General features: G+C 38.0%; 1 protein-coding gene across 1 annotated transcript; it reads right to left on the bottom strand.

The window, feature by feature from the left end:
• Window positions 1–68: 68 nt before the first annotated feature.
• Window positions 69–14,455, bottom strand: dnmt3ba (DNA (cytosine-5-)-methyltransferase 3 beta, duplicate a). Its single transcript, XM_079468338.1, has 25 exons — window positions 14,387–14,455; window positions 11,643–11,764; window positions 11,371–11,516; window positions 10,941–11,133; window positions 9,022–10,757; window positions 8,718–8,886; window positions 7,885–7,953; window positions 7,566–7,630; window positions 6,389–6,466; window positions 6,129–6,278; window positions 5,817–5,924; window positions 5,426–5,555; window positions 4,784–4,912; window positions 4,648–4,692; window positions 4,481–4,560; window positions 4,212–4,324; window positions 3,935–4,118; window positions 3,738–3,822; window positions 3,466–3,611; window positions 3,224–3,314; window positions 2,926–3,074; window positions 2,745–2,830; window positions 2,518–2,587; window positions 2,182–2,300; window positions 69–1,995 (listed from the first exon to the last, which is right to left on the bottom strand). Exons 2-25 carry the CDS (start codon window positions 11,755–11,757, stop codon window positions 1,854–1,856), a joined length of 4,398 nt encoding a protein of 1,465 aa, XP_079324464.1. The 5' UTR covers window positions 11,758–11,764; window positions 14,387–14,455; the 3' UTR covers window positions 69–1,853.
• Window positions 14,456–18,984: the final 4,529 nt, after the last annotated feature.

An 18,984-nucleotide genomic window follows, 5' to 3' on the forward strand; every position in this document is an offset into this window, starting at 1 on the left:
AGTAATCCAACAGGAAAATGCAGTAAAATTGTATGACAAAATTAGTACAAAAATGACACACTGGCCTTCAGAACAAAGTGATTAGTTTCTGTGAATTTTAAACCAACTAATACATCAACAGAGAGAAACATTTAAAGGGTTGCTGCAATTTTATTTTTTTATCACTGATGTTAGTACAGGCATGGAATAATAAAACCAATAAAGTAGCCTAAACTATATCAAAAGCTAACAAAACAAATCCTGCCAATCTTTACCTTTAGAAAAGCTCTAGAGAGACAGTTGGCATTTAATGTAGCACCAAATGAAATCAGGGTTTTGTAAAAACCCATTTAACAACAAAAAGAGGTATTAATGGGTACAAATATATAGTATATTCTCTACACAATGTACTGGATAAAATAATTAGGTGGTTTTAAAAAAACCACGAGGCCTGCTGGTGTTGAAGAGACCCGAGGTATTCCCAGTGAGGTACCGTACCCTCTCTTAAAACAGACCAACATTTCACAAAAGACATAACACGTCAATAAGGCTCTTATTTAGATTTTCTAAAGCTTTGCTGATATTAATGCATTTGATGTTGGATATTTTAGCATATCGCTAAAACGTCGTCATTCAAACAAGCTTGATATTGCATCCATATTTGTTTGATTTCTAAAAGAAACCAAACCAAGCCAAACTAAATAAAATAAAAACAGGAATGATTGCTTACAACAGACTTCTGATTCAGTCAATTACCAAAAGCATAGGATTAGATGAACCAAAACTATGCTACTTAACTACAAAGAAAATCCTTATCAAACATTGCAAAGCACTTAGTATCACACTGACAGCTTTCAACCATTTGATATACAAATGTATTCATAGACCACACAAAATGTAATAACAATAGGTAGACAAAACGTGCACAAAACAAATGAAGAATTATCAAAATAATTCCCTTTATTTTCATCTAAAACCACCCCAATTAAACTTACAATTCCACCTACTTAAAAATATATCCTATCAACCTATAGGCATGTACTTTGAATTTAAGCCCTTGACCACATTGCAACAAGTGGTCCAGAAAGACTGCAGAGCCACAAAAGGACCAAGGTTTGTGATAAAATAATGAGAATAAATCTTAATGCTTTGAAAAGCTGGAGGGTAGTCAACAAACTAATGCGTGTCAACAACCCAATGCTATAATTAAAACGGCGCAGACATTATTTTGTGCTTCAGAATACTAGTTTGCGAACTCACTGGCTGAATAGTAATGTTAAATAAGGCAACAATAATCCAATGCTGACTTGGGTACAGTTGTCATGGTGGTCAAACATTCTTTGTCATAAAATAGCACCCTGGAACTGGAGAAAATCCTGTTGTTCCATTTTAATTGAGAAAAAAAATATTTGCACCATTTAAAATTTGGAAAGTCTAATGTAAAATATGAAATAAGGTTAAAACCTTTTTCCAGATATCAGACTAGATCTAACTAACTAGAATCAATATTAAATTATTCATTAAATTATAAATAGGCATAAGGAGGCATTTCCTCAGACAATGAACCAATCACAGAATGGCACTGAGGTAGTGGGTGGAGTTTCATGTGGCTCTCTCCAGCATTAAATCAGTTTTAAACGTCTACATGATTAAAAACTACAGTACTTATGATGTTCAAAACCAGATCCAAACGCCCGTTTAAAAAAGTTTTAAACAAATGTAACGCTAAAAACATTAAAAATATTCTTTGAGGTCAGAGTCTGCAGAAACGATTAAAAACATTTAAAAAAAATCAAATTCATGTATCTGAGACACTTTAGGAACTGTGGGTAGACAGTTCCACCTCATCCAGATGTCTGTTGCCAGAACTGACTTTACTCGCAACCAAAGTAATCCTTCAGTGGGGCAAAGAGGTGTCGGATCACGGGTACACTCCAGGACCGTCCGAGAACCCTCTGTCTCTGACTCCGCCCCATATTATTCACATCTGTGTAATGCTTGGGGAACCCAAATATTCTGCAAGTCCAGAAAGAAATAAAGCATCAGGAATTTTGTAAAGAACAAAAAAATTGTGCAAAGAACTGTTCACCTATTTTGAACCTGAAAATTCATTTCAAAGACAAATACTGAATGCAAAGTTTGAAACAAATCCATGCAACAGACTGTTCTACTAAAAAAAAGTTCACTGTAGAAACAACGGACCTTTCCATCTCAGTGCACCAGAGATAATCTTCTTTTCCATTCATCTGCACAGGGAGGGGTCCCATCTTCCCTTGTTTAATAGAGTTGGACTTTGTGGTTATAGTGCGAACTTTGCTGAACTAGAACGCAGGAAAATGTTGACATTTTGTAAATCTGTATTACAAGGGAGGTTATAATGTAGATGCTTTGGACATTCTAACATCTTTGCCTAGATGTTAGATGTAGCCTCGTTTGCCAACACTCTATAGAGACGCTTCAAATTTAAAGGATGAAACTGAAGTATGAATTCATTAAATCGTTAGTAATAGCAATAAAAACATTGAATATTTATTTTACCATTGCAGTTCGTCCAGTTTCTAGGCAGCCCTGCAGCTCAGTGTTGTCACTGAGTGAAGAAGCAAGTGGTCTAAAAAACACAAATGGGCCTTCAATCACATTAAACAGTAAATCAATTTTCTTCAATAATCTAACATCAATGAATAAGTATTCATGCATATAATTCCAAACTAAATGTTATGCTTTGTCATTGTACAGTATGTGTGTTGTTATATGCTTTTTTATACCGGCTCATCCCAGGCAAATTGCCCCAGAAGTACCGAGCTCTGTGGGCTGGGCTAACTTTCACAGCATCAATCATCACAGGATTACACTGGAAGCAGAACACATAGACACATTAGCTCCAATGCCATGCACGAAATCATTAGAAGCCAAAACACCAAAATAACCTGTTAAACTTGATTTTACCTCCAAGAAGCGGCAGATATCTGCCTTATCATGAGCGCTCATGGCTACAACATTTTCAAACAGCCAGAAAAAGGGGCGATCGTCATCCTCTTTTGGCCTCATCATGGTTAACATGCGGTAGTATTCAAAAAACAGTCGACCGGTGCCTTCTGCAAGAAGACGAGGAAAAAACTACCTTTTAATTTAATACATTTAATGAAGGCAAATTAAAATCTATATAATAAGTATCAAGCTGCTGAAATATTCTGCCGCTACAGACTGTTTAATTTTTAAGAATCTTCAGACCAGACTTTCTTACCAAAAAGACCTTTTCTAGCTGGATTCACCATGGAGAGATCATTACAGGGGCTTCCTCCAATCAAGAGGTCAAATGGCCCCCACTCTGCCAGCTACACAATGAAACATATATTAAGAATGCTTAAAAATGGATCTTTACATAGTAAATCAGTAATGTTTACTTGGTTAATTAAAAGAATGTTATAATAACATTTCCTATTTAGTTCCCATGAAGATCAGAAGGTTAGAATTCCTATTACATACATGTTTCCTTGTGATGGTCCGCACATCTTTTACATATTCAAGTTTGCCTTCGTGTTTGATCATCCCGACAGCGATGGAGTCTTCACAGATCTCAGAGGCAATGTAGCGCTCCACCTTAAAGCCCAGGTCTTTCAAAACCAGGTATCCTGCAGAAAAACACAAACTCCCATGAAGGATTGCAATTTCACAAACTTTGAAGTAAACAATCAATGCTATTTCTTCTAGTTTTCCTCCATATTGATGTAACAATAATGTATAATAGAAAGACAGACCTGTGGCTATCCCATCAAACAGGGAAATTACCCTGATTGGCCGGCGCTTATGAGCTGGAATAGAAGGATATACTCTATGCGGCTCCTAAAAGGAATAAACACATTTAATTATCTATATATTTAACAACCAAATGTTACTGTTCTTCATGTTAAATATATGTATTCAATCAAATAGATGAGAGAACATGCTGACTCACAAATTCAAATGCACTGTTATTAGCAAAAAACTCCTGGACACGAACGCTCCAGTCAGGTCTTAGCTTGAGAATGCCATAGTTTTTAGAGGGCAGACAAATGTAACAGCTCCACGGATCTACGTCCTTCAGCTGTTCAAACGTTCCCGGACCAACCAACACATTCAAACAGTCTTTACAGAAACACCTGAACAGAATGAAAAGAGGGGAGAGATTGTAAGACAATATGTATTGATGAACATTGAGAGAGAAGAAATCAAGAGAACATTTGAATTCGAACCTGCAGCAGCTAGCATTTCCACAGAGAATGACCTCCAGCCCAGCACAGCACACAGTACAGTAAGACTGATAGCCATCATCATCATATCTGTACAGCGTCTCGGTGAAGTTCCCCTACACGTGCAGATATACACAAATCCATGTTATGCTTTGACCAGCTAATACAGAGTAACTTACATAAACTATGTTCACGTAGCTCACTGTAAACAGTATTGCGTAACAGACATGGGAGCACAGTTCATTCATACATAAATGTGACTGGTATCATACCTTGCAATTAAAACAAAGGCTTCCTTCAAAGAGAGGATGGAAAATGGCAATGTTGCTGGCTCCACAGGACAGACAGAAATCTGAGGAAACACACAGAACATATAAATATCACGTTAAAACGTAAGTTTACATGGCTCGACAATATGGATCGGGTTCTAATAACTCACCCTCAATGTTTTTGCGGTTTACGGTGACCTCTTTCACCATTTGCTCTGAGAATAAATCAGATGTTTTATCACCAAAACGAAAAAAATATAAATGTACAAAAATAAAACAGTTAACTTTACAGCAAAGTTCTGGTACCTCTGGTGTAATCCTGTGCAGGAGTTTGTTGATTTTGTTTGTTCTTGTAAACATATTTCTTCTTGGCTGGTGGCTGATAATCGGCTACAGAAGAATCTGATGACTCTGTTTTAGTACTGGCAGAGCTGTCTGCAAGATTAACAAGGAAACTTCAAACTCATTCAAAGAAATGTGGACATTGTTTTCGCGGCAGAACGTCTAATGTAAATGCACCCAGTCTAAATGACATCAGAATTTGGTTAATATTGAAGAAGTCCATATAAAAAGGTGGTCTGGACCAGAGCCATTGAGAGAGGGTCGCATCTACTCCATTGACTCCAATGGGACAGTTCTTTCACAGCAATGGCAGTCCGAAGTTCTTGGACGCATGGAGCTGTGGCTAAACGGGCCGATTGATGAAAACTTTTAACATGCTTAAAGAAAAAATAAACAAATTAATAAAAGAAATAAAGAATTAAGAGAAAAAACATAACTTCCTGAAACTATCTGAAGACCTCCCTTGTCGTGACTCTCTCTCAACAGCTCTGGTCTGGACATTATAAGCTATTCCTTAATGATTGCAATTGTGGTGGTAGTATGGCAGTTAATCTGAAAACATGTTGTTGTTTTTTAATTAAAGAGAATTGTACTTTTAATACGTACCCACAGATGGCATAAAGCCATCAGGACCTGCTGGCTTGAAGCCTCCAAAAGCCCAGTCCAGCATGGCTTTTGACTCATCCTCTCTTTTCTCAAAGGAAGAGAAAGTCTTTCCACTGCGGTCCGCTGCCAACTACACAAACACAACAGCATAAAATAATATTTTTCATTTAACTATTAAAGTGGTTAGGGGTCACTATGACTCAAGCATGAGACTATGCACTATAAACAATTATCTAAACCTGCTGGTTAGTGCTGATGGCACACCCAAACACAAGATACCTGGTAACTAGTAATGCTGGGCTGTTCAGCAGTGAAGAAAGTTTTAATGTTATGCGACGTATTTAAACAAACTGAATTAATTTAGTCAGTGTTTAAAAGATCTGTACTTTACCTCCAGGATTTGGTAAATGGCTTCTTTGTAAGTTGGCAGACCTACGTAGGATTTACTGCAAAAGGACTTTGTAAAAGCAGCAAAAGGAAGCAGGCCGTCTGCATGAATCTAGAATGAACAAAATAAAAAGATGTGCTTTAGTAAAAGTAAAGAGCCTTTAAATAAAATCAAGCACATTTTTGTAAATAAATACGCTAAAGGTTTACATGCAGTTTTATAACCATTCAGGCAACGATTTCTTCAATAACATTTATGTTCCAGATAAAAAGTAAGGACAGATTCAGTAAAAAAGCAGAAAACATCACTTCTAACCTCTGAAAACATGCCATCTCCAAACCATTCCACGCGTCTCATTGCCACAGGAGGCGACCTGCCCTTCCACGCCACCACTAATCCGGGCCACCACGAGAAACCCTTTACTCTTCCCCACACCAGTTCTCCAATAGCAAAACCCTTCCCATCCTGCAGTGAAAACAGAGTCAGTCAAAAATGTCCACTACAGCCGCAGTCATGTTGTTTTAGCAAAAAATATTTTAGCACTCTTACAACTAAACAAAACCTGAAAGGTTTACCTGGTATGGTTGCTCTTTTTTCCCAGGTCTAGGGCTTGACGTTGAAACACCAGACGGGGAAGAAATATCATTTTTCCCCTTAAAAATAATTAAAGTTACATTAGCTTGAAAACTCTTCTGCAGGAATATACAGTGCCATCAAAATACTTAGTATTGACAACATATCTTTGACACTTAATGTAGTTAGCCAAGAAAATTTCAAATAATTCCGTTCCAGATTTACCTCACCAAGGGTAAACAGTCCCTGTCTTTGTACATGGAGGTAAAACACAAATTGGGTCCACAACTTTAAGACTAAGTAAAATCTTTTTGCGTGTTAGTGTATCATGCACAGCACTGCAGATTATGTTCATTGGCCCATAAGCCATGCAGAAGCAGATGTTATTAAGATTAGCAATGAAATAGCATAGAATGAAAAGCAGAATGAAGAATAAAAGAAAAGGAAACAACATGATTCCGTCACAGCCATTACAAGCGGCCCGGACAAAACTAAAAGACGGACCCGCTACACCTGCGATTAGCCACACAGCATGTCCAGCTGGGCAGTTACATACCGCCTCTGGCTTGCCGTCCTGGTCAATGTTCACTGGCTTGCTCCAGGTGCCTGAACCAGCCTGAAAGACTGTACGTGCCTGCGGTTTCTGCCGTAAACTGCTGTCCCAACCGAATATTCCCCTAACAGCGTCCTACAGACCCATATACAGACGTACATATACATATGCACAAACGTTACACACACAAATATTACACGCACACACATTCACCCGTCTCCTACATTGATGTCATTAGTATCAGTGTCACAAAGTAAAGATATATAGAAAAGGAAAGAATGAAGATTAATAAAGAGGTTAGTGTGGTGACACAGTTGGTTTGTGTGCGTGTCATTGGTTTTTGTGTGCAATGACCCAGCAAGTCTTTACATGCACCAATGTGAAAACGGAATCAAAATCCTGATAAAAAGACCACGATAGATATGCGATAAAAGCTGTTTTGCAATGAAAGCTGTTTATTAGCTGATATGGCTCATTTGATCACCATTGTGATAGCATCGGTTTGATCCCAGGAAACACATCCAGTGGATTTGGATAAAGGGGACTGGCAAATCCATAAATGTAAATGAATGTTAGAACGACCTTCAGAAATGATTGTCTTCACTAAAAACAAATCTGAAAATTACCTTCTGAAATGAGCTACTAGTCCAGATTACACTGCCGTCCACTCCATCTTCCCTCAACTCCATTTCTGTAAAAACATCAAATTAATTCAAATCAAAAAGTTTAACCCTCAGGTATAATATGATGTATTGTGGGCCATGCTAATCTAAAAAAACAAAGCATTGAGCACACACATACACAGAGAATAATTACACTACAAAGAATCAAAGAGTAGACGCAAAGAGAGTGAAGACCCACAGACTTTGCAACCAGAAGCAACTCAAAATGTGCAAAGCGTTACTTGGTAGTTCTAGAAACTGATCTTAAGGATTTCATTCACACCTCTCTGCCTGCTCATCCTCTCCAGTCGCACCACACACGGCTTCACTGTGTCTGAGTGTAGAACCATCTCTGGAAAACAGCACACTCATTAATCTAACAAGCCTCTGGTGTTAATCTGACTGGATCTTACTGGACTAAACTTTTACGCAGTGCATTTACATTTAATGTTACAATTTAGTTAATATTGTTCTGTAACTGGCGCTAAATTCAACCATGAGAGTTAATCTATTATTTCCTAACCTTAGCTATTGTTAAACTGCCTGCTTTAAATGTGAAGGCTTGCAATATGAACGCTTTGAAAATGTGACCCAAATACTACTTTGTAGTAATTTTAGAACACTAGAGTCTATTCTGGTTAAGAACCACCCACATCAAATATCAGACCATCATGAAACGCAAACTGCCAGATCTTTTTTTGATTTTACATGTTTTAGGGGCATGCAAGCCTGAAATCGCTAATGCCCAAGTCATTTTATTCAGTTATTCAGGAAACCTTTCTCAGAGGCTGAAAAATATGCATGCATGAACAGTTTAAGTGCAAATGTTTTATAGGCCTTAAAGGGTCGCCCAAACTGAAAATTCTTCCATCATTTACTCATCCTTATGTCATACTAAACCTCTACTACTTTCTTCTACAGAACACAAAAGTAGATATTTTGAGAAGCATTGGTAACCAAATAACATTTGCTTCCACTGTATAGACACCCAGAACAAAATCTCAAAATGTCGTCTTTGTTCCACAGAAGAAAGAGTCGGATTTAAACAACATGAGGGTGAATAAATGATGATACATTTTTATTTTGGGGTTAACTGTCCCTTTAAGGCAAACTCACCTGATGTGTTTCCAGTGGCTTTTTCCATCTTTCCATTTTGAATAGGTGACATCCTGACTTCAGTGGGCTCCATGGAGGAGTCATCTGTAGAATCCAGGTCTTTTGTGACATCGTTGTCACTTTCAACTGAACTATCATCCCAATGAACAGCATCACCATTTTCAACAGCCTACCAAATAACAAAAATCATTATAGGTGTACAAAGTATATCAAATAAAGTATACATTAAGTACAATTAGACATATACATCATACACAATATTTCTAATAATCATAGATTATATTGCTACTTATTTTTACAATACCTGAGCAAAGATCTTTTCAGAGTCAAGGGATGGACAAGGCAAAGCTAGGAGACTCAAAACAAGTCTCCTGAAGATGGATGCTGGTGCAAAGGTCTTCAGGACATTAGCCCAATACAGTTCCAGTGAGAGGGTTGAAAATGTATCATCATCCTCAACAAGTTGGTACTCCAAGAACTCATCTGTGAGCCTAGCAGAATCTTCAGATTTTTCACAGAAACCAAACTGTACAGCAAGTTCAACAATACTCTTTCCCGTGACCTTTAACCTTCCTTCTGGACTGAGCAGTTGTGACATGCTCCTGAGCACACCATCACTCAGAGGTAGACAATCGGCGATTGAAGTAGTTATTGTTTTGTAAAACGCAAAACATTCATCCTGAATTTCAGTCAGGGAGTCTTCGAGTATCTCTTGTGCGGAGATGTAATCCTCGACTGCCTCCCCCAAACTGAGCTCAGCTACAGGAAGACAGAACGCAGAGTTATTCATGATGGCTGCATCTCGCTCTTTCAGGTAACGTATGACTCCTTGAGGGCGAAGAAAGCTGGAGGCATACGATCGTAGAAGTCCGCTTGCTTCTCGAAGGATCTGCTCAAGATCAGCACGAGCAGAACCTTGGCAGTGTTGCAGGCGTCGCCCGAAAGCACGGAGTGGTCCAAGGATGTGATCCAGAAACATCAAGGTGACCCTGATTTTAGGGTTCTCCAGTTGGGAACAAATATGTTTGACTTTATCTTTGTTCTCATTGCAGGATGCAAAGTATGACACCAAATCAGTCCACATTCCAAGCATCCTCTGAACAAGCGCACATAAATCCTCACAGTTGCTTGTAACGGATGGACTTTGTTCATTTAGTCCATCAATACCAGCAAACAGCATCTTGAGATTGTCATTACTTGTGGAACAAGTCAAGTAGTGTCCATAGATGTTCGAAATAAATTCCTGAACATGACTGGATTGAGCCGTTAGAGCAGCATTACAGACCGAGTCTGGTAAACTGTAAAGTCCGGCAAGATTAACCACCTTTGGGTTGAGTTCCTGAATCTGTGAGGCGACACTCTCTGAAGTTTGATGATCCTCATCATCAAAGTAGTAAGCTACCATGTTGCCGGGAGGGATCTCAAACTTTCGCAGGATGCTGAGTAGAGGTGCGGATGCAGAACAATCTGAGTCTTCAGCCGAAGGCTGAAAGACGTCAAGGATACGGATGCAATATTTTGCTAGCTTTTCATCAAAATAACCCACGAGCACCACATGGCAAGTGGTCCTTTCTCCACTTTCTCCATTCAGTGGCACTTGACCTTGCACGTAAACACTGTATGGGTTTAACTTGCATGCGGAAACAATGTCATTCGGATACTGCAGTCCTAAGATATATCTCGCTGTCCTTTGGGAGACGGTATTGATCCTGGAGTGTAAACTGGTGAGGCAATGAGTCTGAATGAAGAGCAGCATGGTCTCAGTACATGAAATTGAGTCTTCAAACTGCTTTCTCTCAGTCGAATAAAGTGAACCCATCTCATGCTTTGTGTGTCTTTGAGTCTTCTTGTGTCGTTTCATATCGAAAAAGCCTGTGTGCAGAACGATGTTGATGTTGCACAAAGCGCAGTAAGCGCTGTTTTCCCCGAGATTGCTGTGCCTGACCCACGGATAAGTTTCTTGCCATTGAGGATCATAACTCACAACCCGCCTTTTTCCATTCAATTCCTCATTATTGTCAGATTCTGGTTTTACTATGGCTGTAAAACATAAAACATGCCAGATTAGTGTTTATATTCAGAATTATTAAGGCTCAATTTTTTATTCAATAGAAATGTCATAGGATAAAAATCTGTAAACAATGACCCTCTTCTTAAGTAAACTACATTTACTTTTAATTAACAAGCATATGAACGAAACTGAAGGCAACAATGATGACTAACCATAATATGAAGATCTCCAAGGTTTTGAAGACTTTACAGGGATATCCACCACTGCAATATCTTGACCATTACGGGCTTCAATTGGGTTGTATGGCTCACGTCTCTCATTGGCAAAGAAAAATTTCTTGAACCACTTCAGAAAGGACAAATTGGCTCTAAACTTTCCTTTTACAAGGTCCTCCACAGGAATTGACTAAAAGAGACAACAAACTTACATTAATGCATTGTACCGATCTTAACAGAAAACATCTCTATTTAGTTTGATTTGGTTTTTTTTAAACAACCGGGTGTTGGACACTAAAGCAAAGCAATGTTGCAACCTTAACAGTTGCTTCTGTACATTAAGTATATGGGATTGGCAAACAATTGCTCTTAAAAACATTACTGTCAAGTTCTTTAGATAAATGAAATTGAATTATGCAAGTCTGACCTTTGTGACACCTGCTTTCGCAAAGGCTTTCCGTAGGAGACTATAATTCTTCTTGAAATCAGCCTTACTGCGGGCCTGAAATGTCACTTGGCTCAGGTCAATGGACCCCGGGAAGAGACAGTCCATGAGCTGACAATAGCATGCACCTGAATGGCACAAAATGCATTAGGTTAACCCCCCATCTTCCACCTATATTCTTTAACTCAAATGTAAAAAATAATGACAAAATAAACACATAAACAAAAATACTCAAAACAACCAATGGTCAGTACCTGAACGACACTCCTCCACTTGACTAAATTTGGTGAGTAATGTTTCATTGATCCATGCCACAACTTCATAGCGGCTGCACTTGTCATCAAGGTCCAGACAAACATTAGTGGCCATATTATGCCTACATCAGTAAAATAATATTATGATTATAAGAATGATATATGTCAAAGAACAATTCAGAAGCAGTAACTCAACCGTGTTGTGATCATACAGCAGTGTTGTAGTTGAACACTCCTGGGTATAATGGGAAAACAATAAAATGGTGATGCAAGTGTTCACTTTTTTAAAACATAAAAAAGTCTAAGGCTTTTATTGTGAAAAGTGTAGACTAATGAACCAAGGATTGCGTTAGGAAATAAATATTGGCTAGATCGCTAATCACGTGAAACTCAAATGCAAAATCTTAAAGGTCTCAGTCATACTGCATTTGCTAAAAACAAAAACAAAACTGAAAATGAAAAGCTACAACAACAATCTTACATCGCAGTACGTATCTACGTGAAGCCACGTTTTCACACAAACAACGTGACCGGAAGTACATTGAGTAATGGGGGGATGTTTCATGCATGTGTTATTTTTTTATCAAATGTCAGCTTCGAATTAAATATATAAATATATATATAAATAAATAAACTAACCCGCTCTCTTCTCTCAACAGGTAGTGGTCTAGCTTTTGTTGAAACTAGTAACTTTGTATTAGCACCTTGCGAATTATTGCTCTTTTGTGACATATCGCTTATTGCTCGCTGAACTCTTTGTAAATCGCTTTCGATTAAAGCGTCTGGTAAATGTATAGATTAGTAATTAAAATTCACATATTTACACATTGTGTTTAATGCTCTAGCTTTGGTAATTCGCACAAGCTTTAGTCGTTGAAATGCAAACAAAAACGGCAGTTTATTAAGAATGAAGATTTGACAAACAAATCGTGTTTGTTACAACCCCCACTAGGTAGCGAATCGCCACAGTCAAGTCGTAACACAAGCACACCGCAACGCTACAATGTAAGCCATGAGCGCAAGCAATTCCAATGCTAAAATTACAATGTCCATCCACCCTAATGTACTGTGCATGGAAGAGTAGTATACATTTTATTACCAACATGAGAGAGAGTTAAGCATTATTAGGCGTGTGTTGTGTTCAGATCGCCCGTTATCTGTAGGCATGTACGTTTAAAGATTGCAATATAAAGAAATTATCAATTGCACTTATTTTAAATTAAATTATGATTAATTGTAACGTTTAGAAGGTACTGTGGGTTCTAGAGTACTTGTCACTGACTATGAAGTGCGAATAAAAATACGGTCACATTGATATTTCATTTTGAATCTAACATCCCAATGGCATCCTCATATGCTGGATATCATGGTGTGTTGAAGACATACTACGGAGGTCTGCTTTGAAAATAATAACTGAAAAGTAATTCCCTCTTAGTGACTCTTATTTATTAAATACAGTGTTGAATGCTTTAATTTTGTTACATATCACTTAATTTGTATATTAAATGCAGTATACTTATAGTGGTTTGGTTAACCATAGTCCATAGACAACAGTCTTTTCGTAGCTTAAAAAATAAATGTGCCTTTTTAAACAGTAATTGTAGAAATCACTCTATTGTAACATACTGAAAAGAGCACCGCCTTGCTGCACGTTGTATAGTATAGTCACGCCCCCAAGCGGAAGAACTATAGCATGTTTTAAAGAGGCTTGAGAGTTATGGTCACAGCTACCTCCGCTCGGCATGCACACTTACTTTAGTGAGAAAGAACTAACACCAGTAATCAACTTAAATACTAGTTACATATATCATTAATCCTTATAAAATTTATATGGAGGATTTAAAAAAAGAAATAAAAAGTTTCTGTACCGGTGTTTACAAAACAAAAAACTTCAGTACCGCATCATTTTTGTGACGCTGACAACAACAGATAATTGCATTTTTTATTGTTGTAAGGTTATGTTTAGTGTATTCGTTAGCTAATGCAATTTATAGTCATTTTATTGCAAGATGCCGCATTTCTTTCGACCGTCGCTGTATCCCTTCTAGCCACAACAGCTTGAGTTGGGTTTCTTCCGCGCCAGAACACACGAGTAAAACACTCCTCCCAGATCACGTACAAGGAGAGAAAGTCTCGCGGGGTAATTTTGCCGCGAATGCTGCACGCTTGAAGTTAAGGTTTTACTTTAGGTTGTTTAGCCGGTAAGACTTTGATGTCAGGCAGAAAAGAATGTGCACGATACCGAAACGAATCTATTAATAATACACGTGGCATTATAAACAAGGAAACGCGAACATTTCACGTTTCAGAATTAAGACATTAGCAAACAATGGTGTTCCCTTGGTATTTTAGAATCTTGACACTAAAACGTGTCTTTGTTATCTTTTTTAACCGTCTTAAAACAACTGGATTAAATGGTAACGGAAGTGTTTAATGTCTTTATTTTCACTTCCTCGTCTAACCAAACGTATACAGTGTTACATCCACTGCAATATTGCTGTTCTTGTTTGCCGATTACTTTAATAGAATAAACTTATTTCCGAAACAACGTTCTCATTGTTATAAAACCGTATGCTATTGTCAGTCAGTCTTTGTGCCTTTGTAGCTGCATAGGTCGCTACAACATGTAGCTAAACTATATCGAACCATGAAACGTAGTAATGATTTATATTACAGTAGCTACGTAACTATTCGCGTAATTTGCAGAATCAAAACACGCAATTAAAACATTAAGTCTGTCCTACCTCTTTTGAACCTTGGTCCCGAGACCTCGCTATTCCCCAGTCCAGAAGGTAATATCCAAGCCAACCCAGTGCCTTCCCCCAACATGTGCATTTTGCTAACAACGATTGGCCTGTAAAACCAATATGGGAGGTCCCATATAGTCAATAGCTAACCTTAACGTCACTAGTTATTATTTCTGTAACGTACAAAATCGCGTTGATGTGAAATGTGCATTTTTCACAATTACAAACGTATTAATAATTATGTGTCCAGTAGGCTATTTTTATTTCTAACAAGAGTCGAAACTTTGTCAACTATCATAGTAACCATTTGTTCCAATATATAGTATTAGGCCTATTTTTTGTGTTCGTGTAGTGGCATCGCAAATAATCGAATGATACGTTTTCGTTTGCATGGGAGGCAGATTAGAAAAACAAACGCGACGCTACGAGGTTAAATCAACTGTCGATCGTTGCGTATTTCCCCTTCGAGTTGTAACGTTAAGGACAAAAAGTCTTAATAACATGACAAATATATAATTTATAGTGTAACGTTATTTCGAATGTCGCATTGCGTCCGACTTGGACACGGTTATACAGAAAAAAAACACTCAGTATTTGTCAGTATTTTCTAAATGACACGGGCAAATGGTCGCGTATTCCCATCGAGCATGTTGTTTTTATTCTGGCATAATTTGGTTTTCGAATGCTATGTCTTTTTATTTCGTGATATATTCTGCTTGTAGCTGACACAACATTATGTGTTTACATGTATTATGTAAAGCGCATAAAAGTGACAAATAGTATCACATTATTGTCCCATTTATTCTGAAGACCTAACAATGGGAGCATTCCTGAAGCTCATATGGCGGGCGGCGCGACGAGAACCACGAGGGCTGCGTTTCTCACTCGATGGGAAATCTCTTCCGCCATTTTGGAAATCCGATGAATCTTTCGATAAATGCGCGAGCGATATTTTCACGTGCTCCGAATTATCGAAAATATGAGTTTCCCAGGTAATAACTGCGATTCTTGTGCATTTTTCACATAGCAGACGCATATTTCCGATCATTCAGAGAACACGTGAAGAAGGCAGCATTTAACTGACTGTCGTGAAGCCGGTTTTGGCCAAAGGACACTTCGATTAAGGCTTCTGCAATATCCCAAAATGCAATTCGAGTGTTACATCACAGCAGATTGCGCCTGATCTACCCACACATGAATTTATAATAAACGGGAAGCAGCTTTGTGAATGCACAGCCTATTGTGCATGCCTGTATGTTTCTATACATTGTGAGTAGCACACAAGGAACTTAAAAGTCTAAACCACATTGTGGGAAGTTGGGAACTGCCCAACTGATTTTGCCATGTGAGAGATGCAGGCTACTTGGGGCAACATTTTTCTAGAGAAAGCCTAAATCCCAAAATTATCCCTAATATCAGAGGGAAGTGATAAGTGTTCAAGCCCATTACCCTGTTTGTGGAGTGTGAATATTTGTATGCGACCATACAACTGTATCTATTCCAAGCATGTTGGCAACAGAAACATGTATGGGTGAAATGGTGGCTTCATAACCAATTCGACAGGTTTGTGCGCCCGTCAGGAACGAATTGCAAGATTGCATAATTCTATCCTGCATTCTATCTTTATATGATTAATAAATATCTGTTATTTACACTTATGCATTTGGCAGACGCTTTTATCCAAAGTGACTTACATTGCATAATCCCCTGGGATCGAACACACGACCTTGGCGTTAACGCCATGCTCTTACCACTGAGCTACAGGAAAGCTGATTATAAATTGATAAATTTAATCAATTTATTTCTGGATTAGTTAAATGCCTATTCTGAGATTGGCGTCTCATCCTTTTTTCATTGAAAGAAGCATTTGTATAGACAGGCAAAGCAGCTGGGCAGGCAGGACAGGTAGCAACATGCAGGATCTTTCTATCTCTTTCTGTGTTCCCTTCTTTTTTGTTGTTTGATTGTTTGCAATGAGAGGAGGTCCCCAGAATTCATTAGGGCTTAGAAAATTCTAAATTTGTAGTGACCATTAAACCGGTCAAAGGTAGATCTTTCATTTATCCACTTTAATAACCTTAGCAAAGAAGATGAGGGAATCAGGTAGCCCTCATCTGTGAGGGACATTAATGTTCAAACAACAATAGAAATGTGGGGAAAAGGTTCAAACTAAAAAGGAGATAACAAAGGAGACACGAGAGAAAAAGTAAAAACAAAGGCGTGATCCTTTTGTATGTTTACTAAGTACTTAATCAAACTAACTAAGTTGTTTTTCCTGTATAACAGGTGAGTGAAGTGAGTTTGTCACCAGAAATAAAACAGAAAGTCAGCGATCGCTATCATAGTCTCCACTTAAAAAAACAACAGAGGTCTTTATCTTTTCTGCTTCCTGGCCACCAGAAGTTTGCTGTCTGAAACGGAAAATGACAGTTTGACAAACTACCTCACTACCTCAAACCCTCACATAAATCAACATAAAGTTAGAGACGTGCCTTTTCTCTTTTGGTTATTTGCATATGCTATGTAAACTGGGATACTCAACTTGCAGAGAAGTGCTCTGCAACAATTTAGTCAATTGAGAATTGTAAAACACTGTTTAAAACAAAAAAAAGACTGATTGAATTAGCAAAAGACAGTATAAATTATTCACGTCATGCAAAACTACCCTGATTCACTATGAGAACAAAAAAGTCAGAAGTGATTCACACTTCATTCCACATTCATCTAAGAACCCAAAGACAACACCAAATGAGTGACATCATGCTGACCTCACTATTGAGATGGTAAATCCTATCTCACTCAGCGTAGAGCCATGTCTGTTCAAGACCACAGCAGGGTCACAGGGGTTGTGGTTTGCTTTTTGTTACTTATCAACCTACAACACCTTGTATGAGAGAGAGGGAGAGAGAGAGAGAGAGAGAGAGAGAGAGAAAGAGAGTATGGTTGTTACCAATTTAAAGGTCCAATATGTTATTTTTCGTAGAATCTATTGACATAATAATATACATAACTATGCCTTCAGCGGTGTATTAATACCTTACATAATGAAGCATTATGTTTTTATTACCTCAGAATGAGATATTTCTACCGCAGGTTCGCTTACATAGAATTGCTGTGTTGTTTCTACAGTAGCCTTAAATGAACAGACATCTTCGTTCTGTGTCAGCCGCCATAGTGGTTCAAAAGGGAGGGGTGGAGTGAGTCTTTGGTTGCAATTTGCAACCTCACTGCTAGATGCCGCTAAATTTCATACACTGGACCTTTAAGTTTTGCTTATAAACAGTTACAATATCCTTACTTGCATTAACAGTATAATACATACTGTTAGAAAAAATAATACAATAGTTATGCAGAAAGGCACTCAAACTATAAAACAATAATTATATTGAATAACTTTTGCATTCGCAATCCTGGTATTGAGCAATCAGTTGAAATTGAATAAAAACGTACTAAAAAATGTTTACTCAGTCGTAAAATTGATTGTGATGATTACAATCTTGCGTGGAGTTGCATGTTGGTTAGGATAGGGCCATTGTACTTGTACAACTTGTATTTATTTTGACGTGGGAGCATGGAGCTGCAGATAAAATAATCTTAAAATGGAACAGCAGTATTATCTTTTAAACCTTCAAAATGTCAGCTTTGAAAGTGTGTGGAGAGTATTGGTAACTTTTGTGTCTTGTAGGGCTAAACTGAGAAAAACTGAGGAGGACAATGTAAATGAATGAATGAGAGGTGAGCTATTTCAAGACAGACAGGAAAAAGAGAGAAAGCAATACTAGGTCAAGGCCTGACAGGTGTGATCAAACTCATCACATTCAACCAGGATATGGGACCTCACAGCCACCACATGGGGTCCCCCTACACTTGTCACAGCCAATCAGACAGAGGGCAGCATGTGTTTGTGTCTTCTCACCATGAGACTTTTCCAGCCAATCAGCTTGATCGATTTTGGGTTTGACTGACAAGGATGAGGAAGAGGCTGCAAAGTGTTTAAGGTCAGTGGAACTAATAGCTTTTATGATAACTGCTCAAGAAACGATTATTAAAGGTGAGACGGCATTCCATCTCTTCTGTGAATACTTGACAGACAAATGACAAAAGAAATGTACATTAACCCTCTCTCTTTCTCTCAACAGGTAGTGGTTTAGCTTGTTGAAACTAGTAACTTTGTATTAGCAACTATCGTATGACATATTGCTTATTGCTCCCTGTCTTTTTTTGTAAGTCGCTTTGGATAAAAGCAAGTGCTAAATGACTAAATGAAATGTAAATATCTAAATGCAGTCTGCTGTTATTTAGTGTTTATGGGTTTATTATTATGATATTGTATAGGAGGCTTTAAGGACATTTCCTGTGACAAGGAAGTCTTACATGTTTGGAACAACATGAGGGTGAGTAAATTATGACTTTTCATTTTTGAATGTCTATCACTAAACCATCCCTCTAAGGCGTGAGGGTGTATTAGGGGCAATGGGGTCAAAATCACACTTAGGCTTTGTGTAGAGTCATTGTATTATTCTTCAGCAGGACCCCTTACAATCTTGTGAGTATTGTTTGCAGCACTGCAGACTATAAAGCTTCTCAGAAAAACT

This window comes from Barbatula barbatula, assembly GCF_947034865.1.
Source record: "Barbatula barbatula genome assembly, chromosome: 11".
Taxonomy (NCBI): domain Eukaryota; kingdom Metazoa; phylum Chordata; class Actinopteri; order Cypriniformes; family Nemacheilidae; genus Barbatula; species Barbatula barbatula.